This window comes from Enhydra lutris, unplaced genomic scaffold (genome assembly GCF_002288905.1).
Source record: "Enhydra lutris kenyoni isolate GAN:26980312 unplaced genomic scaffold, ASM228890v2 scaffoldscaffold56, whole genome shotgun sequence".
NCBI classification, from domain to species: Eukaryota; Metazoa; Chordata; class Mammalia; order Carnivora; family Mustelidae; genus Enhydra; species Enhydra lutris.
In genome coordinates, this window is record NW_019154140.1 from 9,418,871 (window position 1) to 9,439,834 (window position 20,964).

A 20,964-nucleotide genomic window follows, 5' to 3' on the forward strand; every position below is an offset into this window, starting at 1 on the left:
TCCATTGTATGGACATATCACATTTTATTTCTCCATCAAATGATGGATGTTTGGCTTGCTTCCATTTATTGGCTACTGAGAATAATGATGCTACGGATATCTGCACACAAGTTTTTGTGAAGAAATATGTTTTCATTCCAAGTGATTTTTGAAGACCGTATTTTGACTATTTTCCCTCTGACAAAAAAGAACTATAAAAATATTTAATAGGCTTATTTTTCACAGAAGTATGGGTCAGAAATTCTGAATTTTTTTTGAAATGAATTTTTGTGTGCTCTAGAATTAAGCAAATAAGTAAATATCCTGAAGATAGTGGGAGCCAGTTCTCTCAGAGAGAAAGGAATCACAAATATGAAAAGGGGAAGACTAGAATGAACCATGTGGCACTGGGTTGAACGTGGAGATGTTACTACCACCTCATGATTTTAATATGGATACATAGGAATAGAAATAGACATAGACATAAATCCTAATTCTGTCTGCTGACAGGGTATAGAAGTAATGACACTCCAGTAACAATGAATACCTCTAATGCCCAGAACTTGGTTTCTATATACCACTCTCCACTAAAATGAATCCGGGCTCCATAAAGAAATGGCTGATTTCAGGGCTGGGGCAGAAAAAGTATAAAGTTAGCCTGGAACATCTTGTTATGCCAGAATATAAAGAATAATATTTGAAGAATGATGGGGTCATGTCAATAGGACATAGACGCCAGCTTAAAGGGGCTCCTACTAGCCAAATCTGGGGCAATTAGACCATCAAAATAAATAATTATAGTAATGGATTATAAGCCACTGAATGAAGTAGATAGTCATGAGTCCAAACTGATATAAATGAATAATTATATAGGAAAAGAGAAAAAAAATGCAGGGGTGGGGGGAGCACCTGGGTGCTCAATTGGTTAAGCACCCAATTTTTTTTTTAAGATTTTTTATTTAGTTTACAGAGAGAGACACAGTGAGAGAGGGAACACAAGCAGGGGGAGTGGGAGAGGGAGAAGCAGGCTTCCTGCCAAGCAGGTAGCCTGATGTTGGGCTCGATCCCAGGACTCTGGGATCATGACCTGAGCCAAAGGCAGCTGCTTAATGACTGAGCCAGGTGCCCCAGGCATCCAACTCTTGATTTCAGCTCAGATCATGGATTCAGGGTTGTGGGATTGAGCCCTGCACCAGGCTCCATGCTCAGTGGGAGTCTCCTTGGGATTCTCTCTCTCCCTCTGCGCCCCACCACCTCAGAATGTGCACACGTGCATGCTCTTTCTAATAAATAAATCTTTTTTAAACATTTAAAAAAATAGGGAAGAAGGGAAAACAATTCCTTCTATTAGAATGCCAACTGAAAATTATAAAAAAAATGATGGATTTAGAAAATTACCATCTGGGAAACATAATATTAATTGATTCGGGCAAGGATCATCAATGGGTGCTGAAATTAATGTGTATAAGTCTGATAAATAACAGTATTTTTATACTACCAAAGTATCTCCTCACAAAATACTTATTTAGTATAAAGAGAAAAAATGGTAACTTTACAGCAGAAAACTGGCAGACAGCACCGTAATCCAAGTGATCAAAGTTGTGGTGTGCTAGAGTCAACTCACACCAACTGAGGTGTGGCACATCTCTTCCCAATTTTGCGGTTAGTGATGACAAAATAGTAGCATGAAATTGGCCACTGTGAGAGTATTTACACCATGGAAATTGTTAAATATTACAAATCAGGGCCCTTTTTCCTCCGGATAACCAGCTGTTAGTCACTTATCAGAATAGTGGATTGAAGTTACTACCACCAGACAAAGTAATTTATGTGCCTCTGATATTGAGCACTGAGAAGGACACATCACCACCTTTGTGGTATTCTGCCAAAAATGTCTAACTTCAACCTAATGATGAGAAAGTATCAGAAAAAACTAAATTGAGAAATATCCTACAAAATAATTGGCCTGCATCAGCAAAATATCAGGGTCATGAGACAAAAGAAGATTTTGAGGATTAGCACTATATGTCAACTTGACTGGGCGAAGGGATGCCCAGATAGATGGTAAAACGTTATTTCTGGGTGTGTCTATGAGGGTATTTCCCACAGAAATTAGCAGTTGAATTGGAAGATTGAATAAAGATCACCCTCACCAACGCAGCTGAGCATCATCAAATCAACTGAGGGCATGAACGGAACAAAAAGGCAGAGGAAAGATGAATTTGCTCCTTGCCTAAGCCAGGACATCCATCTTCTCCTGACCTCAGACATCAGTGCTCCTGGTTCTCAGGCCTTTGGACTTAGACATGGACTTACACCATTGCCAGCTTGCAGATGGCAGATCATGAGATCTCTCAGCCCCCACAAACACGAGCCAATTCCTACAATAAATCTCATCTATAAGTATATATACATGAATATAGGCATATGTGTATGTATGTATGCATATATATCTCCTATTGGTTCTGTTTCTCTAGAGAATCTTGACTAGTACAATGACTAAGGAAATGTTCCAAGTTAAAGGAAAAGAGACTTGACAACCAAACACAGTATGTATTCCTGATTGAATCTTAGACTAGGGAAAAAAAAGTTGTCATTGGGACCTTAACTGGTGAAATATGAACTTCTGGTGAAACTTCTCGCTTATAGTATTACGGCAACACTAATACTGTGATTTTGACCGTGGTACTATGGCTACAGAAAAGAATGCCCCAAATGCCTACAGAAGTTTTTAGGGGGTAGGGTGCATCAGCACGTGACTTGCTTTCAGATGGTTCTCAGGAAGAAGGGGAGAAATTTTTCTTTGGAAAAATGATAAATCGAATGTGGCTCAGTGTTAACACAAGGGAACCTGGGTGTCGAACGTGAGGTTCTGTGTCGTATTCTGGGAGCTTCTCTGTAAACTTGAACTTATTTAAAGAATTAAAGTTATAAGGAAAAAAACCATGAACGCTACCTTGTCCTCTACGCTCATCTTTGCAGCTGCAGTCAGAAAGAGGCGGTGAACCAGGACTTCCCCGAGGCCTCAAACCCCAGAAGGCTGCGGGGTACAGCAGACGCCAAAGCAGCGTCCACCACCAACCCTTCCCAGGCTCGTGCTTCCGGCGCAGGCGCAGGCGCAGGCACAGGCGCATACGCAAGGCAGCGGCTCACTCAGCACCTTCCTGAGCCCGCCCACCTGCCCGGCCCTCAGATTGGCCAAGGGCGTAGTGACATCACGTCCTTCACAGCTGGGCACTCGTGCAGCTTCGAGGCTCTCCAGCGGTCACAGGTGTGAGGGCCTGGCCTCCAGGTGACCCCAGACAGGCCTGTGGCCCCTCAACCCGGGATTCAGGCCCCAGTGGGTGCCCCTCTCGCAAGTGCATATTCCTTAAAGACAAGACTCTTGGTCTCAGATGGCTAATAATGCCCACTGCCACCCAAGCCCAGTGTTGTAACAGTGGGCCCACTTGCCTCTTGATTTGGGGTCCTGGAATCAGGTAGTGAGACTCAGAGCCACAGAGGGAAGTTGGGAGCTCCCTGTGAAGGCAGAGTAAAAGGAAAAGAATGTTCTTCAAAGACTTACTGTTTCCTTAATTTGAAAATCTAGTGTTTGTGGTCCAGGTGCTGTTACTAGTGAGTTTCCAAGCAAGGGATGTGGAAACCTCAGCCAATACCAGCTGGCCACACCCCCCCTGGGGTGGGACAGCGTTGTTTCTGGGCTTTCCTATTGTCAATTAGTGGGAAATTGAACATAAATGTGTCCTGGCCTTTACAAAGCCTCTTCTGATCTACAGCTTCCCGTGAAGGAACACCAGGACACAGCAGGTGGTGGGGTTCTCCAAAGGTATGGTTCTTATGCCACTTACCAGGTTACATTTTCTGATGGAAGCTGATTCATAGGATGAAGTCACCGTATTTGAGTTTTTAGGTGAAAACGGTGGGTTGCACGGATAAAGGACTGAGGTGCTTGCTAACCATGGTGATTGTGATTATAGTTGCTCTTGCAAGTTTCCCTCATTCCTGTGTAGACAAGGAAGATTATTTCCATTGTCTAGCATAGCATGTGGTAGGTGCTTGGTAAATATCTCAATGACTTTATAATGCCCTGCACATTCTGAAGAATTGCAGTGATCACTCTCCCATCACCTGTAAATTTGGAGGTAATTTTGCCTATATTGGTACTGCCATTGTTCTTTAAAATGGTATTTTGTAAAAGTATTCTTTTACTGTTTGTGGAAGAAGTTCCCAATGATTGAGGTTCCCAATGATCTCAAATGCTGAGCAGTGAAAGGAGACTGAATAACCCATTTATGATCTGTCTTTATTCCGTATTCATGGAATCTGATTATCCTCACCTCTCTTTACTTTTACCCCTTACCCCAAACAAAATGAAAGGATTCCATAATGAAAAGGGTGAAGGAAACATGATGTTTATTTCAATTGAGCAGACAGGCATGGATCAAGCGAATTGAAGACAGATGAACACATGATCAACAATATACTGGGAGAGGATAAATGGATTTTTAATGATGTTCAGCAACCACTTTTATCCCCTCCTGTTACTAGAGAGAAAAATGTCTGCAGATAACCAGTGGTCAGCAGATGAGGAAGAAGGCCAACTCTCCCGACTGATCAGGAAATCTAGGGACTCCCCCTTTGTCCCCGTAGGTAAGTACAAGCCTTGACTGGATACTAGAGAACTGTTTGTAATAACAATGCATTATCCAGTATCTCTGAGGAATGAAATGTTTTCTATTACTTAAGTTTTTCAGGTAATTTTATTTCTTTAACTCCCTTTCATTAGAGGTCTATCTCAAATTACTAATTCCTAGCCACTCTAACTGGACCACACTGAATGAGCTTTAACACTTCTGTGATGACTCGAGATCATCAGTAGCATCAGCCTATTATATTGAAAGTCTTAGTGACCGAGATGTATAGGGGTCTTTGTCCTCTAACTCCAACCTTTAAGTTCTTGTACCCGATTGTTTACAGATTTTTCTTCCATATAATATTGAGTACAATAAAAAACTTCTGCCTCTAGTATTCTGTGGCATCAGAAGCTAGATACACAAGTTTAAAGGAATTGTGCGTCAATTCAGAGTAAGGAGGCTCTGAATGAAAGCCTAGGCTACCTACCTATCTGTACACTTGAGAGCATGAACTTTGTGATGTTCACGTTCAATGGCCCTTTGTGCTGATTTCCTGATGTGTTCCAGATGTTGAGGTTGATGGTTAAGTAAACTCTAGATTAAAGAAGTGTTATTATAATTAGACCTGGTCTAAGCCTCTTTATCCTTTCCCAACACAGATTTAGTATGTTTACATTTAGAATAATACTGTATGTATCCGGACTTAAAAAAAAATTCTAAGCACCAATATTATGTTTTAAAACCTAAGCTTTCTCTTTCTTCTTTTGGATGCTTAAGCTAACCTAAGCACTATTATATTCTGTAGCCTTGACTCTTTCCTGGTGTTCATTTGGTCTGGAAACTATTAAAATAATTTATTTAAATAAGACTTACATTATGTAAGTTACACTGACATAAGTGATTAATTCCTTAAAACCTTCCCAATAGGTATGTCGTTAGGTTTTCCTTGTCACTGCAAATCTAGCAACTTCATGTCATTATTTGCATATCAAAAAGAATCAAAATTTTACTTTATAATAATATGTTGTTTAGAATTTAATTTGATTAGAACTTGATAATAGCATCCATAAAAAATGGAAGCAAATAATATTAGAGTGATTAACTCATCTTTCTAGCATTTTTAACTAGAAAAACAATTCATAGAACTAGGTGCCACTTGAACAGATCACTATCATGAAGAGACATTAATCACTGTGCCTATCATAAATTAAATTATTTTTCCAGAGACATTTAGGGTGATTAAAGTAGAAAGATAAAAGTGTTTCCAGTTAAATTCAATTATATACAAACTACAGAGACACTATATGGAAAACAGTAAAGGTTCTGACTTTCATCTCCGAAGGAAACAAAACCAATTTAACTGAGAACAGAGCCTTGATTTGATAAGGGAAGAGAATCAAGTTTTTGCTAGATAAATAAATGATAAAATTTGAATATATATTGTTGACTAGTTTAGCTATGGTTATTTTAATAATATCTACTATGTATTTCCTGCTGCAGGATAGTGTCCTGCTCAGAGAATTTACAAAACATTTTTATTTATTAAACAACTTCCATCATTACAATCTATTTGTACTGTTTAAAACTGTCTTATGATCACTGTTAAGGTCTCTGCATACATTACATATATACTGAAGCTCTGTGTTGATCATTTGTTTTTGTTCCTTTCACTTAACATTTTCGTGTGTACATTTCTGTGTATTAGCACTGCCGATACTTAAAACTTTTTTCACAGCTATGGCAGTCGTCCCTCTGTTTGGGTCATTTCAGTTTGCTGTTATTCAGTTTTGCTGTTGTCCAGTTTTTCCTCATACATAGTGTAGCTTTGTGTCAACTTCTTGATGTTTCTCTTGCTTATTTCCCTGGAATATGAATTTCCAGAGCAGGAAGCACATTCAGTTTAATACCACCTATTATATATTGCCAGCGTTCTTAAGATGGGGCTAAACTTACAGAGCTTTCAGCATTGTACCTGTTTGTCAATGTATCTATTATTGTTTTTTGCTGTTTTTGTTTGTCATTTTAATTTTTATTTCATTTGCTAATCAGCCTGTAAAATATACATGTAAATGCAATTATTCTCTTACTTCCATCTATTAAATGGATTCTGAAAGAATATATCCTCACCCACCCGTAGAGACACACGTGTGCCAACATAACTAATCAAAACTTGCTATCCTACATAAATACCAATTGCATGCTATAATTTAACAACAAACATATGGAAACTGAAATAAAAACATTACACTATTCATAATCACTCCAAAGAAAATGAAAATGAAATCACTCCAAAGCTTAGATACATGCTTAACAAAACATGTATACAATCTGTACACTGAAAATTACAAAATGTTAATGAAAGAAATCAGAAAGGACCTAAATAAATGTGAAGACTACATGCAGTATTGTGTCCATGGATTGCAAGACTAAATATATAGTAAAGAAGAATTTAAATACAAAGAATGTATGTCAGTTCTCCCCAAATTGACCTACAGGTTTCGTGTAATACCTATCAAAATCCCAGCAAGGTTTCTTATAGGTAAGAAAAGTTTACTCTAAAATTTATATGTGGGGGCACCTGGGTGACTCAGTGGGTTGAGCCTCTGCCTTCGGCTCAGGTCATGATCCCGGGGTCCTGGGATTGAGCCCCACATCGGGCTCTCTGCTCCACGGGGAGCCTGCTTCTCCCTCTCCCTCTGCCTGTTTCTCTGCCTACTTGTGGTCTCTCCCTGTTAAATAAACGAATAAAATATTTTTTAAAAAATTTTTTAAAATAAAATTTATATGTGAAGGCGGAAGTCCTAGAATGGCTAAAACAATCTTTAAAAAAATTTAAAAAAGGATAACGTGGGAGAAATCACTGTACCTGATACTGAGGCGTACTAGATAGCTACCTAATCAAGACAGTGTAGTGTTGCTGGAGGAATAAATACACAGATCAACAAGATAGAAGAGGGAACCCAAAAAATAGACCCATACTTTTATTATGCAAAGTCTTCTCTATTCCTCTGTCAAAATATGGCATTTTGTCCTCCCCATTTTCTCTAAAGTCTACTTTACCTTCTTTTAGATGTTATAAATATGCTATTCTGTTTTCCTCTAGTTTTTATTGATATTTTTGTTTTGTTTTTTATATTCAATTGTAACTCATGCAGAATTTTTTGGTAGGACCTGCTGTGAGATACACATTCAAATCAGTTCTCCATACTAAAAAAATTGTACCAATGGTATTTATTAAATAACTATTCCTTTATCTGTTATTTGGTTATTTTGATTTGTCATGAATTAAGTTCTCACCGTGTTTTAAATCTCCTTCTGGAATCTTTCCTATTCAGTTGATCAGTTTTCTGTCTTAGAGTCAATTATATAGGATCTTGGTTGTTACAGCAGTATCCTCACCCCGTGACATTTGCAGGGAATACGGAAATACTTGTGTGCTTCTGGAATTTTCTAGAGTCACAGATCTTTCTGCAGCTACATACTTCTTATGCAAATATTCATACCTTTCATCTCATTAAAATTTAAGTATCTCATTTTACAGAAGATCAAAATTGTTACCACTAAATTTCCTCCTTATTTGGTAACAAGCAGAGAGGAGTAAAGCCAAACATTCGAAAGGCATGCATGTTGGGAGGTTTGGTTGGTTTGCTCACTGGCTCAGTGACTTGCCCCAAATAAAAGCCATGCACAACAGGAAATCATGCCTCAGGAACATTAGAAATTACTACACTACAGGATTCAAGTTTTTCTGGGAAAAGTCAAAACTGCAAATATTGAATCCATGAGTGTTACGGGTCTATTTTTAAAAAAAAAATCTGGTGAATCAAAACCAGCATCGTTCCTCTTTAAGTATTCTTTGGTGTCTGGCCTGCTTATCTTCCAAGTACCGACCCTTTAGACACTCTTCTATTCAGCTCTCTAAATCTTAGGGATTCTAGCCTACTATTCACATAACCTCTATTTTTTTTTAATTTACAGGAATAGCAGGTTTTATGACTGTGGTGTCCTATGGTCTTTACAAGTTAAAGTACAGAAAAGATCAGAAAATGTCCATTCATCTTATTCACATGAGAGTTGCTGCCCAAGGATTTGTTGTAGGAGCTGTGACTCTAGGTAACCTGCTTAATTTCTGTCTTATGTTCAGCTGTCTTTGAGAATATTTTAATTTATTTTAGAAAATGAATGTTGGGTCAAGGTGATATAATGGAGGAAGAAGGGTAAGAAAGACAGTGAACCTCACTTGAAGTTGATTCCCTGTAAGAGGCTTTAGTCTCTTGGTATTTTAAGCACTGAAAGAAAAAAACCAGTAGACAAAAGGTATAAACTTCCAGTTATAAAACAGGTAAGTCCTGAGGAACCCAAGTGGCTCAATCTGTTGAGCATCCTGTCTCTTGATTTCGACTCAGGACATGATCTCAGGGTCATGGGATCAAGCCCCACATTGGGCTCCAGCCCCACACTGGGCTCCTCACTCAGTGGGGTGTCTGCTTGTCGCTCACCCCCTCCCTGCTCTTGCATATGCTCTCTCTCTCAAATAAATAAATAAAATCCTTTAAAAAATAAAAAATAGGGGTACCTGGTTGGTGGCTCAGTCAGTTAAATGTCTGCCTTTGGCTCAGGTCATGATCCCAGGATCCTGGGATCGAGCCCTGCATGGGACTCCCTGCTTAGCGGGAGCCTACTTCTCCCTCTCCCTTTGCTCCTTCCCCCCCCTCCCCCCCCCACTTGTTCTCCTTCTCCTTTTCTCTCAAATAAATAAAATCTTTTAAAAAAATAAGAAATAAATAAAAATAAAAAATAATGTATGTGAGGAAGTAACGTACAGCATGGTGACTATAGTTAATAATACCGTTTGGTATATCTGAAAGTTGCTAAGAGAGTAGATCTTTGAAGTTCTCATTACAAGAAAATAATTCTGTAACTATGCATGGTTACAGATGTTAACTGACTTGCTATGGTGATCACTACAGTATATGCAAATAATGAATCATTGTTGTATACCTGAAACTACTATGATGTAGGTCAATTATATCTAAAATATTTTTAAAAGGTAGAGAGCTTAATTTTAAAAAGGTAGAGAACCAGATTATGGGTCCTGGTATCTTGTATAGTGAAAGGAGCAGTGAATAGTTTATACCCTAGGTAATCCAAATAAAGCAGTGGTTCTAGACTCCAGCCTTTATCACTCACCTAAGTCATAGTTCCCAGACTACGTGAACAGCAGGTATAATTATTAATGTAGTTTAACTGGGAAGAATACATTTTTAGAGCCTACAAGCCTCAACATCTGTTCTCCTTTTATTCCCAGTCTGAGCAATAGGTAAACCTTTTTAAATTAGTCTATAAATTAAGCAATACTAAACACAGTCACATCGAAAGAACAGGTGTAAAATTATTTGGTTAATTCCAGTTATATCAATGGCTAAACCAGATAGTTCTCACAAGAAGTCCACTTTGGGACCTAAATTATCTTTCTTTTCGTGTACATTAATGAGAACAAGCCACCATATTCCTAATTCTCCTTCATGCTGTGCAGAGTAGAGTCAGCCTAAGAATGGGTCTAGGATTATGGAATGATGAGTGCGGGGCTTTGCATGTAGGGGGTTACATGGTAGTTATTTTATTACCATGAGCTGTGATATGCAGGTGTGAACAAAATACGAGAAATTTCACTACAGAATTATAGTGCTCATTTTCATCATTTAGCTATTAGCAAATAGCTACTGAGCACTTGCTATGTGCAAGGCCCTGTGCCAGTCTAGAGATACAGAAATAAGACTCAGTCCCCACTTTCAGAGTGGTCAGGCTCCTTACGGAGAACGACCAAGAACAGAAGATGGAGGTATAAAATCATAGATACCATGACAGATAGCACAGGTTGCTCTGGAAGCATAAGCACAGAGGGGGGCCTTGAACTAGTGCGGAGAGTCCCGGGGAGGCTTCTCTCAGGATGTAAACTATAGGAGCCAAGCACGCGGAGGAATTAGGTAGGCAGAGAGGAGACGAGGATTCGAGACAGAGGACAAAACAAAGGCACAGGAGCATGGCACCTTAGTGGGACTGGACGTAGCTTGGTGTGGTAAGTGAGTCAGTCAGGGTTTGATGAGAGAAGCAGAGCTACCAGTCGTAATATAGAACGAGACATTTATTATAGGCATTTGGCATTACGTGATTGTGAGGCTCTTGCATATGTATCAGCAGCTGGGGCCCAAAGTGGGCAGGGCAAGCACACAGAATGATAAAGAAGATGTAAAGTGAGAGAAGCAAAAAAATCTAGAACTTGCAAGGATGAGCTGGGAACACACAGGATGGACTATTTGGAACCCTTGTGGATTTCTCACCACCTCTAAGCCTCTAAATTCGATGACAGCAGTGACAGAGGACAAAATGATGCCCTTCATCTGGGAGCTACTAAACAGGGACCTGGCCAAGGAGTCAGAAAAGGTGAAGGAGGAAATTCAGCAAAAGCCATAGTAGCTTTACTCCCTAGTTGTTGCCCCATGTCAACAAAGGGGACCAGAAGATAAGCAAAGATATGCTGCAACAGTGCCTTCCAAGCACACAATGAATTTGGCTGCTGCTTCACTTCTGCCTTCTAAATCGTATGCAAAATGTCCCTTCTGCAATAACTCACAGAATAAAAAGAAATGAATTCTGGAAAATGTAGTTACAGTTTAGCTAAGCTGACACAATACAAATTCACCCTTGTCTACCTCTTGTCAACCTGGCATCCATATACACCTCTTTTAATACACTTAACTTTGAAATAAAGACAATGGCAAAATCAACCATTCAATGTATAACCAAAAACATGCTAATTCTCTCCCAAAAGAGGATATAAAATCCCTTTCTCCATCTTTGAGTGGTGTGTATTTGTCTTTGAGCAGAGTCCCATTTCCCTTTGATATCCTAAAGCTAAATCCTGAAATATAAGGATAATTATCATTAGCACTTCTTACATTAGATGGTAGATAAATGGAAGTGGCAAATAAAAAAATCGTTAATGTATACACAAATGTATTCAAATCAAAATAAGGAAGAAATATTCATAGCTGTCAGACTTTGTTTCTACAACTGGTTGGATGGTCATGGCTGGTGTTATAACCATGTTCTAGCCATTTTATACTCCCTTTGCCTTCAGTAAGCACCTTGGCTATTCAAGTTTATTTGACTAGTATGGTGACCCATACCTTCATTCCTAAATGAAGGCCATTAGCCATCCTGCTTATATTGGGTATTGTTTTCCATTGTCTTTAATCACAGGACATGGGAGTACTAAAAAATGCCCCAGTAGATATGCATTCCAGACACACACCTCCTTACCCTATTTGTATTCTATAGCAGTAACCTAATTTCCCCTTGATAGATCAGATCGATGTAATGGACTAGCGTGATGTCCTGTGGAATGGAGGGATGATCAAGGTCCCTGCAGACTAGATTATGGTGTAGGCTGGAGACTTCAGGGAGTCTTGAGACAGAATAGTGAAAGTATACTCTTGGCCCAACTGAGTGAACACACACTGCTTCTGATAGTTACTAAAAGGTATACAGGAAAAAAACAATCAACCAGATTACTAGCTGCAAACCAAATAGTAAATATGTTTGTACCAATACACTCTAGCAATGAAACCACACCTGAATGGCAGCTGCAGTCAGAGTAATCAAGTTTATCGAAATCCATTCTCTTTCTCCAAGATCCACCTGTCTTCTGGCAAAAGAGGCAAACTGAATGCCTGTGTGGTAGGAATCACCACCCTAGGATCTTTAAAGTCCTTGATGATGGTGCTAATCTCTATAATCCATCTGGGAATGCAGTTTTGCTTTGGTTTACTCTGTTGGTAGGTAGAGGCAAGTAGAATGGCTTACAGTTGGCTTTCCCGACCATAATAGCTTTTACACCACCGGTCAGGGAACCGATGTGAGGATTCTGACAGTTGCTGGGTTACACATTCCAGAACTGGGGAAATAATTCAGGGACCCACCAGGTCAACTGACCATCTGACCTCCAGAAACTTCTAGCTTGGCTGGTAGGGCACCCTAATTCTCAAAGCATCAGTATCAATTCAAAGCCAATACCTAATAATCTCCCACAAATGTGCTTATTTGCCCTTCCTCGTGCATAGGCACCTTGGTGAACGGTCACGGATCCCTTTAGGAAAGGCTAGATGGAGTATTTACAGTATTTATATTTTTGGCTGTATAACAGGGTCTTTTTTTTTTTTAAGATTTTTATTTATTTATTTGACAGAGATCACAAGTAGACAGAGAGGCAGGCAGAGAGAGAGAGGGAAGCAGGCTCCCTGCTGAGCAGAGAGCCCGATGCGGGACTCGATCCCAGGACCCTGAGATCATGACCTGAGCCGAAGGCAGCGGCTTAACCCACTGAGCCACCCAGGCGCCCCATAACAGGGTCTTTTCTTAAGGAGACCTGACCTCTCCTTTATTCAAGGGACTCTGGGTCCGTAAAGTGATTCAGTCTGGGAATTGGTCAGGGGGCCATGGCTGTCTACAATGATGATTTAAGTGAGACTTCTGCTCACCAAACTTGGAGATTTTCTGCGTATACACTGCCCACCACTCTTATGTCTAGGGATACCATAATCAGTTAGCCAATGCCAAAGAGCTTTGTGGCTTAGACTATGCTTATTACCATTTGGTCTTTGCTGCTCATTACAATACATCATGCTCTCCTTGTCTCTGTTGGTTAAATGATGCCACGTGACCCTGCCACTCAGGATCCCATCATCTCCACTGAATTCAGGGAGCCTAGCAATTCCCACTGTCATTTCTGGCTTACAGAAGACAGTCACCACAGAACTCTCCAAGGATGCCAGAGACTCCCTTCACAAGTGTATTTCACATAGCCTTGGTGAAGGAAATAGATATATTTAGGGGATGAGGGAGGAGGGTAAGTCCACTTTAACATTCCAATCTCCCTAAGCCTTTGGATACCTTCCTTAATGGTGGAGTTTCTTAATCTCAGCACTACTGACATTTTGACTGAATATTCTTTGTTGTGGGGGGCTGTCTTGCGCATTACAGGATGTTTAGCAGCATCCCCAGCAATTATCAGGCAAACAGCACCCACCAACCTCGAGTGTGACAACCCAAAATGCCTACAGACATTGCCAAATTTCCCTGGGGAACAAAACTGCCCCCGTAAAGAAGAATGACTGCCAATGCAGAATCCCTGCTGTACCCTGGACGTAAACCAAGAAAGCTCTGCATTCCAACTTCATTTAGTGGAGATTACCTTTCAGTCCAAGTTTTAGTCATTCGCAGGAAGGAGTACAAAGGAGTCTCAGTCAGATACAGGGGTTCAAGGACCCCATTTCACAGAAACCTGCCCATAGGTCCCATCCTAATTTTCAATTTTCCTATTTATCCTAATTATCCTATTAATTGAATTAATTATCCTATCCTATTAATCGAAAATTATCCTAATTTTCAATTTTCCTAATCCCACTCTTCCCAAAGCAATGCCCTAACTTTGACATAAGAGATTCTGTGAGGCTGGGAATTTTATTATTGTTATGATTAGTCACCAACAGGATTAGTTCCTGTGTATGTTTTTCAAAAATATCAGCCTCATTGCTACAGGAGCTGAGTTTCTTTCAGGAAAGTCATAAGGCTTTCAGGTCCCTCAAAGCACCTGGATTAAGGAATTGAAAGCCCTGAGTCCCTCATTTTGTGTTCCCAAGTTCTCCAGCACACTTAGAAGAAACCAGCCTAATTATTCTCCTTATCTCCACTAAATGTTCTCATATAGTAAATACCTGATCACCCAAAGCCCGTTTTCTATAGATACCTGATTAAGGTTTTCTATAGGTGACAATCTAAAAAGATGTTTTACTACTGCATGCCATAGACTGCTAGCATCCTCTTTACTACTGAAAAAAAAAAAAGGTCATTAATATCTTTAAATCTAATCAGATCACAGAACCAATTCCAGATGACCCAGAACCAATTCAGAGAACCTACCCTCATGGTTATGCTCCTCTGGAAGCTTCTGTACCAAACTCTGTACCAGTCAGGATCAGAGAAGCAAAACTACCAGTAGTGATATATAAAAAGGGATTTTTTAATAGAAATATGACCCTAACCAATTTTTTTTAAAGTTTTTATTTATTTGACAGAGATCACAAGTAGGCAGAGAGGCAGGCAGAGAGAGAGAGGAGGAAGCAGGCTCCCTGCCGAGCAGAGAGCCTGATGCGGGGCTCGATCCCAAGACCCCGAGATCATGACCTGAGCCGAAGGCAGAGGCTTAACCCACTGAGCCACCCAGGCACCCCGACCCTAACCAATTTTGAGAGCTGATTAAACAGTCCATATTGGACTGGTGCTTAAGTTCCTAAGGCTGGGGCCTAAAGTTAACAAGGCAGCAGCTGGGAAAGAAAAATTAACTGCGATCTTCAAGGAAGAGCTGGAACCCACAAAGAGAAACTTGGGTCAGTCTCTTACTGACTCCAGCTTTGATCATGGTGTGACCTGTAGGAGAAGCTGGACCCTCTATCATGGAGCTCATCCACTGGCCTAGGAGTCGAAGAAGCTAAGAGGAGGAGATCCAGAAGTTGCTGAAGGATCTGTGGGTCTGACTGTTGTCCAACAATGGCAAGGTGAGCCAGCTGGTGAGCGGCAACAGGCACAAGATGCAGCAGCACCTGGCTCCCTGTACCAAGCCTTCCAAGTGTAAGAAGAACACAGCAGCTGCAGCTTCGACTTTCACCTTCAAACTTCAAGCAAAATGTCTCTTACGAGCCAAGCTAACCCAGAAATATGCAGGAACAGAAATTCTGTCCCTGCAAAAAAGCAATTACAGCCCAGCAAAACTGATAGAAAACAAATCCCCGATCAATGTCTACAGTTGCAAGCTGAGGTGTTAACTAGAGGACACAAGTCAGTGGAAGGTTTAAACAGGGGAGTATAGTAGTCAGGATAGCAACTGAGAAAGACGCCTGCCCAAACGCAGGCAATGTGAAACCGTTTGAACAGAGGGTCACCCTAAGAAAAGACAGAACAGTGGTTATTATGGAAAGGAGGACGTATGGTCAGAGAGGGAAAGCTGGGGGGCTCCCAGGATGCTTCCCATATTCTATTTCTTGACCTGCAATTCCAGGTAATTCCCTCTGCAACTGTCTGTTAATCTGGTCATTTAGATTGTGTCTACCATTTTCCATGCGTATTCTATTTCACTATGAGGAAAAGGAAAATGATTACAGAGGATTTGTAAAGCAGAGGTGAGAACAAAGGCAGAGAAGAAGTCAATTAGATGATGAACTAGGTCTGAACTAAAGCAGGAATAGTGAAAATGGAGAGGAGGTGGATTCTAGAAACGTTCAGGACTCAGCAACTAAGTGATTGGGAGAAGGAAGGAAGGAGGAAGGAAGAAAGGAAGGAGGAAGTCAAGGATGATTCCCAGGCTTCTGGTTTGGGCAGCCAGATAAAGGTGTGCCTTCACTAGTATAAAGAATGAAGAAGAACAGGTTTGGTGGGAGGATAAGTGCATATTGGACAAAACAGTAATTGCTAATAGTTAATGAGTGTTTATGCTGTGCAACCATTCTGCTTTCTAAATCACTATCTCAATATTTTGTAGGTAAACTTCATTAAGCTTTTATTTTCATTCCAGTATAGTTAACACGCAGTGTTGTTAGGTGTACACCACAGGGATTTAATCTTAATAAACACCTCCTTCACACCACCGGGTGCACCTGTACTGCTGCCAACTGCCCACAGCACGCCTTAGCTTCCCAGAGACTGCTGTTACTGCAGAGACCAGGCTCTAGGGAGTGCCCAGGCCACCTGCAACTTCTAACTAACTGGCTATGAATTCAGGGGTTCCCAAAACTCCCTCAGGTTTGATATTTCACTAAAACAACCTAAGAATTCAGGAAAGCTCTATACTGACTAAAGTTTTATTATGAAGTATCTAAATCAAGACCAGGCAAATTGAGACACGTAGGGTAAGGTCTGGGAGGGTCCCAGACTCAAAGCTTTCTACCCTTTCCCTATGGAATCAGGGCATGTCACCCTTCCAGCACATCAATGTGTCCACCACCGGAGAAACTCTATTGAGCTTCAGCATCCAGAGTTTTTATTGTGGCTTCATTATGTAGGCATGATTGACTGAATCACTGGCCCCATGCCAGAACTCAACTTCTAGCCCTACTCCCCTCCCTGGAGGGCAAAGAACCCTCTAATCCTATGGTTGGTCTTCTGGCATGACTAGCCACATCCTGAAGTAGGATCCTGAGAGCCCACCGTGGGTCACCCCATTAACATAAATTCAGGTATAATCCAAGGGGCCCATGAGTAACAAAGATACTCCTCTATCTGGAAAATTTTTTAAAAGATTTTATTTATTTATTTGACAGAAAGAGAGAGTGAGAGAAAGAGAGAGAGTGCACACACAAGCAGGGGAATTAGCAGGCAGAGGGAGAGGGAGAAGCAGGCTTCCCGTGAGCAGGGAGCCTGAGGCAGGGCTTGATCCCAGCCAGCACTCTGGGATCATGACCAGAGCCAAACGCAGATGCTCAGCCAACTGAGCCACCCCGGCGCCCCTCTCTATCTGTGAACTTCCAAGCATTTTAGAAACTCTATTGCAGGAACTCCAAACAAAGACCAAAGTCTTTATTTATTAATAATCCCATTTCCAGATAAGGAAATGGAGTCTTAGAGAGAAAAAAATTTTTGCTAACAATCGCCTGGCTTATCTACTCTGGGGCCTGAACTCTTAATTTTATATTATACTGACTGAGATGCCTATGGCAGATGTCTCCAAATTAGAGTACTCTGACCTTAGGAAATGTATAAGAAGATCCATGGGTATGAGGGAAGAAAATATTTTTTTTAAAGATTTTATTTATTTATTTGACAGACAGAGATCACAAGTAGGCAGAGAGGCAGGCAGAGAGAGGCGGATAAGCAGGCTCCCCGCTGAGCAGAGAGCCCTATGCGGAGCTCCATCCCAGGACCCTGAGATCATGACCCCAGCCGAAGGCAGAGGCTTTAACCTGCTGAGCCACCCAGGTGCCCTGGAAGAAAATATTTTTATCTTAAAAACAAAAAAGCTGGGGCGCGTGTGGCTCAGTGGGTTAGGCCACTGCCTTCGGCTCAGGTCATGATCTCAGGGTCCTGGGATCGAGCCCCGCATCGGGTTCTCTGCTCAGCGGGGAGCCTGCTTCCTCCTCTCTCTCTGCCTGCCTCTCTGCCTGCTTGTGATCTCTCTCTGTCAAATAAATAAATAAAATCTTAAAAAAAAAAAAAAAGCTTTACTCATATATAGACTAGCCATAGTACATTTATATTGTTTATAGATAAATGAACACTTTGAGGGGCATGCTCAACTTATTTATTTATGTATAATTTAAAAGTTTGGCAGCCACCTACCTATGTATGTGGAAATTTGACATATGGTGTGATGAATATATGGGTCTCACATTAAAAAGAGAGTTCTAACTTGCTTACCAGTGAAGCATTCACAGGTGTGAATGAGGTGAGAAAAGAGTTGAGATCAGAACTCCAGGAAATACCAACATTTAAGAGGCAGGCAACAGGTAAGCATTACCTGTGTCTAATAAGTACAGGGAAATGAGTTCTACAGTTCTCTCTGCATCTGAGAATGTCTCCATAGATACCACAGTGCATCCAGTAAACATGTTTTTGCCTTGGATTTTATACATCTGTGATGGTTCTACTACTATTGTGTTAGGAAACTGTGCAGACAGCTGCCTCAGCCAGCTACAGGGTACCCCGAGAACAACCTCACCCATCCTTTTTTCTCTGTGCGCTCCCTGAAAACACGAACAAACAGCGTCAGGAAGAAAAAAAAAAGGCAGAAGGAAAGGAAGTAAAGGATTTAGGTTAGACAATGTACTAGATAGCTGGTGTCTTGATAACTGATGTGGACGGGGCAGGTGGTGAGCAGACTCCTTAACTTGCTGTGGATACGAACACTTGCTGACGTTCCTGCAACACAATGAAACAACTCTACCTCTCAGGCTATTTCCCTTGACTACTTACCCTTCTGCAAAACCTCTGTCATAATCTCTCAGCCTATACTCCTACCTAATTCACCCACTAGACTGCAAACCTCTAGAAGCAAGGATTCTGTCCCTTTACCTTCTTTTCTCTCAAGACACTAAACACAAGGAGGCCCTGAAGAGAGGTGTGCTAGGTTGAGATGTCTATTATTTCTATGTTATTATCTAGCCAAATCTCCCCACTCTCCTTACTTTTGCACCAATATTTTAAAATTCGAATTCTAGGGTGGCATAGTGACATTATAAATTTGGATTGAGATTTATATGGATTTTTTTAAATTTTTTAAATTTATTATTATTATTTAATTTATTATTTTTTTTAATTTATATGGATCTTAAAGGGGTCTAACGTTTTGGGATTGGTTGGTTTGTCTGGAGCCATTTATATGATCCAAGCCAAAAGTTAATAAGATGGAAGGCATTTGTTTGTTTCTAAGTTGAGGGACAGTTTTGGAAAAATACAAGTGGAAGAAATTCAACCTTCATTTTCCACAGGTACCGTATTGATATATATTTTTTTGTCTCTAGGTGTTCTCTATTCTATGTATAAGGATTATATCAGACCTCGATTCTTCAGCGTGTCCAAAAAATGAAGCTACATCTAAGATAAGAAGGCTTCTGAAAACTATTCATTATGAAGAATTCTCAATATGTAGCAAATTATACTGCAGAAGAATGAGACAGGATTCTCATACCCTTGTATAGTAAGTCTCAATTGTTTACGAAGTTGATTTCCAAATCAAAAATCACAGTCAACTCAAAAATATCCTTGTTGTCTTTCAGAACCTAGGATAGGATTTTCTGACTTTTAGAATTTTTACTTTCTAGTTAGTGGCAGAAAATAATCTATATTATGCCAAACCAATCTGAAAATTAGGATTTATAATAGTGGCTACAGAAAAATTATCTATATCCATATTAAATGTAATACTCTATTCATCACTTAATTCTCTCCGTGTAGGGCGAAGTAATTAGAGCTTTCATAAATTCTTTTCAAGAACGGCAAACAGTTATAAGAGAAGAACGGTCATGTTGTTATTTAAATTTGGTTTACCACTGTGTACCTTACTCTAATCTAAAAACATGACTATTTTGCCACAAACATAAATGTTTAACATTTAAATATATCTATGTATTCATTTTTATACTTCTTGAAACTTTTTCTAGGAGCACAAAGGTACATTGCTTAAAAAAAAAAAAAAAAAAAAATCCCTTTCCCCCAGATGGCAATTGTGGGGGTGAAAGGAGTTAGTCTAATGCTATGCTAATGGTCTGACACTAGAAGACACAGAAACCAAAGCAGACATTAAATGTTAACTATCTGTGACCTCAAACGCCTCATAACTGCCCACGGTTCTAAAAAATTAACTAGACTTTGTTGAAGTCCCAACTGTTGTGACTCAGATTTACTTCCCTAAAACTCCAAGCCTGAAAAAAAAAAAAAAAAACAAATGAAAAAAGTATTCACTGAAATAAAATCAAGAACGTACTACAAAATGATCTGTGGTGGTGATTTCCTTTTCCTTGATGTCTCCTGTAGTGGACAGTTAATCTGACAGGAAGGTGAAGTCTAGTATTTGGGAAAGGAAAAGATGTAAGAATATCTGAAAATACGTCTGCATTCCAGATACTAACCCATTGTTCTGTGTATTATATACACTTTTCTCCGTTGGCACAGGTAGTAATTTTTAAAATTGTCATTTACCTATCAGAAGGCTCTTCTAGTGCCTGTTTTGGTCAACACTGTCCTCTTTGGAAAATAGGCAAGGAAGAATCCAACTACTTTATTCCACTAAATAGTCCAGCAGCTAGATCTACTATGTTCCATGGAGGTTAGGGAAATTGAGAACAGCTGGCATAGAAACATCATCCTTCAAGTTGATTACACAATGAAAAGCTATTTCTAATCAGGCTACTGGAAAGATTCTACTCTCTTAATATAGACTCTGTATTAAAAATAGACTTAAGGGGGTGCCTGAGTGGCTCAGTTGGTTAAGCGTCTGCCTTTGGCTCAGGTCATGATCCCAGGGTCCTGGGATGGAGTCCCACGTTGGGATCCTTGCTCAGCAGGGAGTCTGCTTCTTCCTCTGCCCCTTCCCCTCACTATACTCTCTCTCATCTCTCAAATAAATAAATAAATCTTTAAAAAATAAAAATAGACTTAAGTGTTTAATTAGAAATGGGCTTTTCTCATAAAACCCAGTAGGTTCCAGAATTTATTAATTTTACTCTGAGAGAACTTCAGTGATATATTTATTGCTTGAAAAAAGAAATGCAAGGTATTTATTTACTAAGAGTAGCTATGCATG

The 20,964-nt window shown here is 40.1% G+C and overlaps 1 protein-coding gene across 1 annotated transcript; it reads left to right on the forward strand.

The window, feature by feature from the left end:
- The first annotated feature begins 4,487 nt into the window (after positions 1 to 4,487).
- LOC111157887 (HIG1 hypoxia inducible domain family member 1C) lies at positions 4,488 to 19,248 on the forward strand. The gene is made up of 3 exons (XM_022519594.1): positions 4,488 to 4,629; positions 8,592 to 8,726; positions 19,184 to 19,248. Exons 1-3 carry the CDS (start codon positions 4,488 to 4,490, stop codon positions 19,246 to 19,248), a joined length of 342 nt encoding a protein of 113 aa, XP_022375302.1.
- The last annotated feature ends 1,716 nt before the right edge of the window (positions 19,249 to 20,964 follow it).